This window comes from Neolamprologus multifasciatus, chromosome 9 (genome assembly GCF_963576455.1).
Source record: "Neolamprologus multifasciatus chromosome 9, fNeoMul1.2, whole genome shotgun sequence".
Classification (NCBI taxonomy): domain Eukaryota; kingdom Metazoa; phylum Chordata; class Actinopteri; order Cichliformes; family Cichlidae; genus Neolamprologus; species Neolamprologus multifasciatus.
In genome coordinates, this window is record NC_140447.1 from 22,478,523 (window position 1) to 22,489,210 (window position 10,688).

General features: G+C 43.5%; 1 protein-coding gene across 1 annotated transcript; it reads right to left on the bottom strand.

Moving 5' to 3' along the window:
- LOC146511575 (uncharacterized) lies at positions 1-7,567 on the bottom strand. Its single transcript, XM_085173214.1, has 2 exons — positions 1,126-7,567; positions 1-903 (listed from the first exon to the last, which is right to left on the bottom strand). The coding sequence occupies exon 1, from the start codon at positions 7,269-7,271 to the stop codon at positions 3,468-3,470; it is 3,804 nt and encodes a 1,267-aa protein (XP_085029340.1). The 5' UTR covers positions 7,272-7,567; the 3' UTR covers positions 1-903; positions 1,126-3,467.
- Positions 7,568-10,688: the final 3,121 nt, after the last annotated feature.

The following is a 10,688-nucleotide window of genomic DNA, read 5'->3' on the forward strand; positions in this document are numbered from 1 at the left end:
ACACTGATTTTGTAAATTCCTCCACTGACCATTAGACACGTTTTCATTTTTATTTCTTCTTCCCTGAAAGTATCTTCATGTGGTCTAGATCTGTTAGCAACTGATATTTTTCCTTGAGCCAGTTCGTTTTTTTCAATTTATGTTCTCTTTTGGCTTAGTTTTTAATAAAAGAGCATCTCAATTCATTATTGTGCAGATGACAATTATTTGTCCTGTTTTTACTCAGGTTTTCTAATTTTATGTTTCCTTTCTTAAACTCTGTAATTTCATCCTGTGTTGGCTGTTATTTAATTATTTTAGATGTACAGCATATTGTTCAACAGCTGTACTTTAAATGTGCTAGGGAAACAAACTTGACTCACTTTATGAGTGTGTCTGCGTCTTTGTGTGTCTGCATGTGTTGGACGTCACGTCTTTGCATGGAAACCGTCAGGTATGGTGATAAAACCCTTGGTGAGTGTGTCTGCCTCTTTGCATGTGTTGGATGTTGCATTGAAAGGTGACTCTAGAGACACCTACTGACCTACTGTAGCAATAGCAACCAAAAATTTGATTCTGAGAGTTTTTGTCTCCAGATTTTACAGGTTTAAAGTTTTATCATTAATATATCTGTTGAATACATTTGACATTAGCCCAGCACATGCTGTGCCCTGACACATATTTTTATTTTTCACAGTTTTTCCTCTCAAGTAGTCCCACACAATTCAGAAACACTGTGGAAACACCATTCAAACGTTAACTGCAGGTAAGTCACTGCACTGATGGTGTATAAAAGGCCCCAAAGTTCATATAATAGTGTAGCAGCCCTTGGCATCAAGAACGACAGAAGAGTCTCTAACGGGTGCAGCCATTTATTTCCTCACCACATACGGCTCATTCTCTGGACATTGAGCACCGTGAAAACTATAAAATAAGAAAAAATTGATAACCGTACAGTCCTTTTGAACTATAACAATGAGTAATAACAACAATGAGCTTAAGTCAATTCAGGTAAGTTCAAACAAGTAATTCTGAGATATACAGTCACAGATTAAATAAAACAAAAGGGGTTACTTCAAACAGCATCAAGGGGTTATACAGTTCAGTTAAATAAAATATAACAACAGATCACCTCTCATCACATACCTCAGTCCGCTTGCCAAGGGTGCAAACTCCGGTAAACACTTAAACACTTTGGCCTGTTTCTCATGGGGTGCTGCTAGCTTGCATGACACACATGTCTAGCTAAAAAATAGCACATAAGTAAGTAACGTAAGTAAAGAATAAAAGGTTTTCAGATAGCTCACAATACAAATGCAGCAACATACCTTACATTAGAAACACACTTATCATACTTATCAAAGTATTATCGTAACTTACATGGACTTTGTACAACTTATTCCTGCCGCGATAGACCGCTCCATACATGTTACGGGGCATGCCTCTGAGCACATCTGTCCTTAGTGCGACTGCGCATATAGTTCCGACAACCCCCGCAAGGATGACTTATGGTACAGATCAGCGGTTCATTACACTCCCACCAATCATGCTATGAATTGCAAACTAGCTAATCATACATGATTTGAACAACAACAAAATGAAACCACTTCAACCAATATACAGGTGTACAAACATCATAGAGCAGGTTCCACCTGGACTGTTACATTGTTTATGTCAGTTCCTCTCAGATAATAACATAGTTGTTATTATTCTCTTTCAACAAGAACCACCAGTTTTTGAATAGGCCGCTTGATAATGGGGGGCTTGAAAGCACGGTCCTGTTTCTTGGTCTGACTTTGGACTCCTACTTGAACCTTGACCCGACGGACTAAACCATCATCGCCTTCGATAGTTTCAACGATACGCCCCAGTTGCCACTGACACCTTGGTAACATATCTTCCTTGATGATAACAATGTCATTCACTTTTAGATTACGGCGGGTTTTGTGCCACTTCTGTCTTGTGGAGACATTCATGAGGTATTCTCTTTTCCACCTACCCCAGAACTGCTCAGTTAAGTATTGTACTCTACGCCACCTCTTCGCTGCATACAAGTCTTCTCTCACAAATTTCCCAGGTGGTGGTAGAGCAACTTTGGACTTCATCAGTATAAGATGGTTCGGAGTAAGAGGTTCAGGTGCCTTTGGGTCGCAGATACTGCCCACAGTCAAGGGGCGGCTATTTACAATAGCCATGGCCTCATAAAACAAAGTTCTAAGAGAGGCATCGTCTAGTCTTCCTGCACACTGAGCGGTAGTGGCATTTAGCACATTACGAATGGTCCTAATTTGGCGTTCCCAGATGCCACCAGCATGACTTGCAGAAGGAGCATTGAAAACAAACTCACACTGTTTGTCTGCCAGGAAAGCCTCCAGTGCCTGCATGTCACATTGTTTGAGAGCCTCTCTGAACTCATTTCTGGCTCCTACAAAGTTTGTGCCTTGGTCACAGCGGAGTTGGCAAACAGCTCCTCTGAGGCTGATGAAGCATCTAAGGGCATTGATGAATGCATCTGTTGATAGGTCTTCCAGCATCTCGATATGGACAGCACGTGAAGACAGGCATGTAAAGATAAGCCCATACCTTTTGTACTCCTTACGGCCCCGCTTGGTGGAAAATGGACCAAAGCAATCCATACCAGAGTACGAGAAAGGAGCAGAGGCTTCAGTCCTTTCTTTCGGGAGCTCTGCCATGCGTTGCTCCTCGGTGGGGCGCCGAAGTTTTCGACATTGCACACATTTATGTATTAACTTGGCAACTGCTTTGCTTCCCCCAAGCACCCAAAACCCATTTGCTCTGAGTTCTGCTAGGGTTTGACTGCGACCCTGATGACAGATGGTGGCATGGTAATGAGACAGTATTAGTCTTGTAATGTGACTTTCCTTTGGAAGGATAACCGGGTGTTTTAGTTCTCGACTGAGCGTTGCCTTTGTCAGTCTTCCACCAACACGAAGTAGTCCTTCATCTAAGATGGGATCAAGACAGCTTAGGGGGCTAGAGCATGGAAGAGAGTTGCCCTTCTGAAGTGTCTTTATGTCTTGCAAAAAGGCTTGTCGCTGAACCAGACTGATTACTAGCTCACAAGCTTTTCTCCTTTCCTCTACCGTCACAATGCTGCTGACACGATCTGCCTTCATGCCTAGTCTCTTAATTCTTGCAACTACTCTAGTGAGCGTTGTCCAGCTGGAAAAGCGGCTTAGACGGTTCAGAATGTCATTTTGCTCATTGGCATGGGTGGCAAAGGTTTTCACCGATTTAACTTCAGGGTCACAGACTAGCAAATCTGGTGAAAAATGTAGTGTTGGGTGTATCTCAGGTTTCCATAGAAATTTAGGACCCGATAACCAGTTCGTTGACAGAATGTCCCCTGCACATAGACCTCTCGAAGCGTGGTCAGCTGGGTTTTCTGCCGTATCCACATAGTGCCACTGAGCAGGGTCTGTGGTTTCTCGGATTAGCTGAACACGATTTGCGACAAACACATGGAATCACCGTGCCTCATTGTTGATGTAGGCCAATACAACTTGGGAATCAGTCCAAAAGAATTCCTCGTCAATCTGCATGCCGAGCTCTGTTTTTAACATGACGCTTAGCCTTGCGGAGATTACTGCAGCCGAAAGCTCCAGCCTTGGGATGCTCATGAGCTTTGTTGGTGCAACTCTTGCTTTGGCTAACACAAGGCTACAGTGTACTTCATCCTTTCCATTCTTGTATCTGAGGTAGGAACATGCACCATAACCTATGTTACTAGCATCTGAAAAGTGATGCAGTTCCACCCTCACTATGTTGCCAAAATCTGGAGGATGGTAGCATCTGGGTATCGCTATTTCCTTTAGCCTGTGTAGATCCCTTTTCCATTGCTCCCACCGTGCATGTAGGCTATCGGGGAGCTGATCATCCCAACCTATGCCCATGCGACACAGCTCCTGGAGAATACATTTACCACTCAGGATAAAGGGAGCTACAAGACCAAGAGGGTCGTAGAGGGAGGAAACTGCAGACAGGATACCACGACGAGTTGAGGGTTGATCCCTTTTGTCAATGTTGAAGCTGAAGGTGTCACTTTCTATTGACCACTGAATTCCAAGTATGTGACCCTCCGCTGTTGAATCCAGGCTAAGGTTGAGAGGTCCAGTGGTTACTGCCCTTTCTGAAGGCGCAACACCACATAGCGCCTCCACCTTGTTCGAGTTAAATTTGTGCAGGTGTAAACCACCAGTTTTACACAGCTGTTGTGCATTGATAATCAGGTCTGTAGCTTCTCTGACTGATGGGACGCTAGTTAGTCCATCATCAACGTAAAAGTTCTTTTCAATGAAAGCACCCGCTGAAGGATAATCGGCTTCGCATTGCTGTGCAAGATATTTAAGGCCGAAATTGGCACACCCTGGAGAGGAACCAGCACCGAAAAGGTGCACCGCCATTCGATACTCTTGGGGTTCTGTTTCCAGCTGACCGCCCTTCCACCATAGGAACCTCAGGTAGTTCCGCATGTTGGGTGGGACATAGAACTGATGGAACATTTTTTCAATGTCGCAGGTGATGGCTACTGCTTCCCTCCTAAAGCGGCAGAGAACTCCTACTAGAGAGTTTATCAGATCAGGGCCAGTCAATAAGGTGTCATTCAGAGAGATGCCCAGAAACTTGGCTGAACAGTCGAAGACCACCCTAAGTTTATCTGGTTTCCTAGGATGGTACACCCCATGATGTGGGATGTACCAAATTGTCTCTCCCGCCTGTGCCGGGGGGGCTGGTTCTGCAACACCTTTGCTGATGGTTTCCTCCATGAATGCTGTGTAATGGTCATGGTACTGCCTGTTGGACCTTAACTTCCTCTTGAGGTGTTGCAAACGAGCTTCAGCCAGTCGCTTGTTGTTTGGCAGCATGGGTGGAGAGCTGCCCTTGAAAGGAAGTGGCATCTCATAGTGTCCATCCTTCCTTTTTGTGATCGTGCTGCCGAGGAGTTTTACAAAATGAACATCATCTTGAGAAATATATTTATCTTGATAGTTTCTTTCACTGAAATCCATTTCTAGGACCTTTAACACATCATTGACCGGAGGCAATGGCATTTCCTTTACTGCCACTCTGTGCGCAAAGCTCTGATGTTCCTTTCTATCAAGATATGGATTTGCTGATCCTATGATGTTCCAGCCAAGCACGGTTCTTTGAGCGAATGGATGGTTTTCTGACCCTACAATGACTTCTAGAGGGGCCAGTGCTGATGGGCAATCATAGCCAATCAGCAATCCCACTTCACAGTCTTGAAGTGGCTGCAGCTTGTTTGCCAATTGCCTCAGATGTGGCCACTGAAGTGCGGTGTCCTTTGTAGGAATGTGAGACTTATCGACTGGGATGAAATCCCTTGTGTATGCCTGGCGTAGCTGAACATGCGACTCACTATGGAGCCCACGAACTTGCAATCCACAAGCCACTTTACTAGCTATGACTGTGTCTACTGCTGTCATTGTACTGAGCTTTAATTGCACAGGCTGAGTCTTCACATCTAGTGCAGAGACCAGATCTTCCAAGATGAAAGTTGAATCGCTCTGTGTGTCGAGCAGAGCATATGTGAGAATCTCACTGTGGGGATCTTCTGCCAATGACACAAAATCTGGAACAATGCTAGACGTAGCTGAGGAGTATCTTGTCAATGTGTGTGACATGACATTGCGGACTTCCTTTGTCTCATTTCCTGCAGATGGTGAGTCACTGTTTAACATTTCACTGGCTCCCTCAATTCTCTCTATGTGCAAGCAAGTTGGATGATTTCGACCACATTTAGTGCATGTGTGCCTTCTTTTGCATTCTTTACTAGTGTGACCCTTTCTTAAACAGCCGAAGCAAAGACGGTTTTCACGAATGAAAGCTCTCTTTTCATCAGGAAGCCTTGTGGCAAAGGTTGGGCACTTTGCGACACCGTGTGTTTCATCGTTGCAGATGAAGCATGGTGGTCTTGGCTTTGAAATTAAGGTCCCTGGTTTACCTGCAGAGTGCTTAGCTTGAGCATTGGTGCTGAGTGCCTTGGTTCTCTTAGGAAGCCTTTCATCTGTTACTTTAGTGGTTAATAAGAAGGGAGAAGCAATGGGGTTGCAGGCTATTCTAGCTTCCCTTTGTAGAAATCTGGTGAAATGAGCAAATGGTGGATACTCTTGACATCTGTCTAGTTCATCCACAACAACGCGACCCCATCTGCGTACCAGCCATTCGGGCAGTTTTTTGAGAAGTTTATGATTTTCTTCGCAATCATTTAGAATTGCCAGCCCTTTAACATGAGGGATGGCCTCGGCGCAACTTTGAAGGAAATCTGAAAACTCTCTGAGGGCTACTGGGTCATTGGGAGCTATTTTTGGCCATTTCATCAGTTTATCCCTGAAAGCCTTTTGGACGACAAATGAACTTCCATACCTCTCCTGAAGAATCTCCCAGGCACCCTGATATGCATCTTCTGAGTTTCGATAAAAGAATCCTTCGACCGCCTTCCGTGCCTCACCTGCAAGATAACTTTTCAAGTACAACATTTTTTCACCTGCGGGGAGGGGTTTGTGGCCAATCAATGCCATGAAGGATATTTTCCAGTCTATAAACTTTAAAGGGTTACCAGTGAACACTGTGGGTTCAGGTGCAGGCAGACGGTTGGAGACAAACAAGCTTGCAAGCTCCTGTGTTAAGCTGACCTCCTGTTGCTTTTGCAAAATCTCAGGTGGTGCACACTGAGGTCGAAATGATTCAGCCTGTGGATTCAATGGATTCTGAGATTCAATGATTTGGCTATCAAGTTGTGATTTGTCATCTAGTTCATACTTAAGGCTTTCCAATCCGTCGTAGTTGTTGTAAGCTCTCACTCTGGCTGCTGCTACTTTTACCTCATTTTCTGCCTGTAGCTGTTGCAGTTTAGTTCTCTCTTCCTCTAGCTTTGCTGTCATTTCTGCAATCATTTGTGCTTCCTTGATTTTCCACTCATGCTCTAGGCTACTCAACTTGGCTTGCTGTTCATGTATTCGTTGCATTGCCTTCGCCTGTTCTAGTTTAGCTGCAAGGTCAGCTTCGGCATCCACACGTTTGCTAGAAGTCGTAGAGGTGGCTCTGGAGTATGAATCTGAGCCCTTTGAATGCTCTGAAATAACTGTTTCTGTTTCGGTTTTCCCAAAAACAGATCCATACTCCTCCTTACTTAATATCATCCTTACACGCTCCTTCTCGAGCCTGTCATTAAAAATCTTATCTATATCTTCTAGTCGTTTACTAATGAGATCACAAATTTCTGTTGTTAGGGCAACACATGCATCCATTTTCTTGACAACATCTGGAGTAGAAGTATGATTACGTCGGATAGGCTCATACAGTTCATGCACTAATGCTTCTTTAGCCTTAATGTCTGTTTGTGTTCTAACAAGGTCTTCGTTTGAGCAGAAACCTTTCAGCTTTGTTCCTCTCCTCTTGCTAACTCCTTCCAGGACTCATATGCCTTGCTAAATGACCTTTCATTTTTCTTGGCTTCCTGTTCATGCATCTCCTGCCCCTTTTCTGTTAGTCTTCGCTCTCTGGAGCTGGACCTGGCCTGTTGTGCCTCTGTAGATTTGTCTATTTCTTCAATGGGGGACAACATTATTATTAATTTTATTTTTGGCTTGTTGCACCTGCCCTTTTAAATGTATATATCTGAACTTAAATGGGTTGAGTGGTGGTTTCAGACTTATTAACACTCAACTTAGATATTTACACCTTTAACCTCACAGACTGGCAACAAAACCCAAATAATTTAACACATAATAATACTGATGATGCCCTCAAATCAGACAATTTGCCACTTAAGTTTTTACAGAAGTACAACTGATAGCATAAAGCCCAGATTCAGTCTTAGACATTCTGATGCAAGAAATGTGGGATATTCAGCATCACAAGTTTACATGCTACTGTGTTAAATACAGAAGAGGTCTTTCTTTCTTGCATTACTTTAGACTGCCATGTTGAAGATCATTTGCTCACACAGCTTACATGATGCAGATGTGCATGACATTGTATTTATAATGTCCATATTTTGAGTCCTTTACTGATCCAGCAGTCTCTGGGTGATGCGATACACTCCTTTACTCACAGTTCGATGAAAGAATAAGACGAGTGTAGATGGCTGCAAGGCAGCGATGAGTTTTCACTGTAGCAGCCCTTGGCATCAAGAACGACAGAAGAGTCTCTAACGGGTGCAGCCATTTATTTCCTCACCACATACGGCTCATTCTCTGGACATTGAGCACCGTGAAAACTATAAAATAAGAAAAAATTGATAACCGTACAGTCCTTTTGAACTATAACAATGAGTAATAACAACAATGAGCTTAAGTCAATTCAGGTAAGTTCAAACAAGTAATTCTGAGATATACAGTCACAGATTAAATAAAACAAAAGGGGTTACTTCAAACAGCATCAAGGGGTTATACAGTTCAGTTAAATAAAATATAACAACAGATCACCTCTCATCACATACCTCAGTCCGCTTGCCAAGGGTGCAAACTCCGGTAAACACTTAAACACTTTGGCCCGTTTCTCATGGGGTGCTGCTAGCTTGCATGACACACATGTCTAGCTAAAAAATAGCACATAAGTAAGTAACGTAAGTAAAGAATAAAAGGTTTTCAGATAGCTCACAATACAAATGCAGCAACATACCTTACATTAGAAACACACTTATCATACTTATCAAAGTATTATCGTAACTTACATGGACTTTGTACAACTTATTCCTGCCGCGATAGACCGCTCCATACATGTTACGGGGCATGCCTCTGAGCACATCTGTCCTTAGTGCGACTGCGCATATAGTTCCGACAACGGTGTCACTACCCGATCCGTACCGGAAACCCGATCGGTACCCCGCATGCGCAAATCTTACGTCACTTCCTCTCTTTGCCAACATTGCGACACTCAATATATTTGAATGATACGGTTAGCGCCCAGTTAGCTCCTAGCATTTCTCAACAGCTCTGCCTCCTTTTCGACTGCCCGGGACATTTAAACAATGGATAATCCGTATACAAACAAATTCATGCTTTTCTCCTTGTCACTACCCGATCCGTACCGGAAACCCGATCGGTACCCCGCATGCGCAAATCTTACGTCACTTCCTCTCTTTGCCAACATTGCGACATTCAATATATTTGAATGATACGGTTAGCGCCCAGTTAGCTCCTAGCATTTCTCAACAGCTCTGCCTCCTTTTCGGACTGCCCGGGACATTTAAACAATGGATAATCCGTATACAAACAAAGTCATGCTTTTCTCCTCAACAGAGAGCCTTCCCCGATTGACAACAGCGCCGTAAAATAAGAAGAATGGTGCCTAATTACAGACTTAATAATATTGACTTAGCAATGTGTCACGTGAAGATTCAGCAGCCAGATTAAGTGTTTACTGACAATTAACAGTGATAGCCGACATCATCATCACTATTCCAGTCAACCCTCTCCACACAGACAAGCATAAACCACCTCGGACTATCACTAAATCAAATTTAACACACGTTTGTAATGACGCCAATTCAGTTATAATAGGGTTCATTCGCTCGGGTCAGCAGGTGGCAGTATCCTCGTACACTGGGGAGTAAACTGCCATTAAACGAACAGAAGAAGAAGAAAACATCTGCACATGCGCGGTACGGATCGGGTAGACCCGATTTGTACGGTCCGACTTTGCACATGCGCAGTAAGGATCGGGGAGTCCCGATCCGTAACTATCTTTTTAGTTTTAGTTTTTGTCTACATTGTACTGAAATGCTTCATTATTGCAAACATTTTAAGATATACTTATTATTCTTAACATCTTAACCGATACTCTGACCCATAACTATCGTAAAACGCTACGACCGGAAGTAGACACCTTTCGCGCATGCGGGGTACCGATCGGGTTTCCGGTACGGATCGGGTAGTGACACTCCTCAACAGAGAGCGTTCCCCGATTGAACAACAGCGCCGTAAAATAAGAAGAATGGCGCCTAATTACAGACTTAATAACATTGACTTAGCAATGTGTCACGTGAAGATTCAGCAGCCAGATTAAGTGTTTACTGACAGCTGACAGTGATAGCGGACATCATCATCACTATTCCAACAATCCTCTCCACACAGACAAGCATAAACACACTCGACTGTCACTAAATCAAATTTAACACACGTTTGTAATGACGCTAATTCAGTTTACAATAGGGTTCATTCGCTCGGTCAGCAGGTGGCAGTATCCTTGTACACTGGGGAGTAAACTGCCATTAAACGAACAGAAGAAGAAGAAAACATCTGCACATGCGCGGTACGGATCGGGTAGACCCGATTTGTACGGTCGGACTTTGCACATGCGCGGTAAGGATCGGGGAGTCCCGATCCGTAACTATCTTTTTATTTTTCGTTTTTGTCTACATTGTACTGAAATGCTTCATTATTGCAAACATTTTAAGAGATACTTATTATTCTTAACATTTTAACAGATACTCTGACCCGTAACTATCGTAAAACGCTTCGACCGGAAGTAGACACCTTTCGCGCATGCGGGGTACCGATCGGGTTTCCGGTACGGATCGGGTAGTGACAAACCCCCGCAAGGATGACTTATGGTACAGATCAGCGGTTCATTACAAATAGTTTTAATGGTGTTTATAAGTTTATATAAGTTCATTTAATGTTCAGTCTTCTGTCAGTTTGGGCCGGCCCACCTTCTAGTGA

What these genes read in the sequence shown, in the direction of transcription:
- LOC146511575 (XM_085173214.1), bottom strand. Translation starts at nt 7,271, where the DNA reads ATGGATGCATGTGTTGCCCTAACAACAGAAATTTGTGATCTCATTAGT.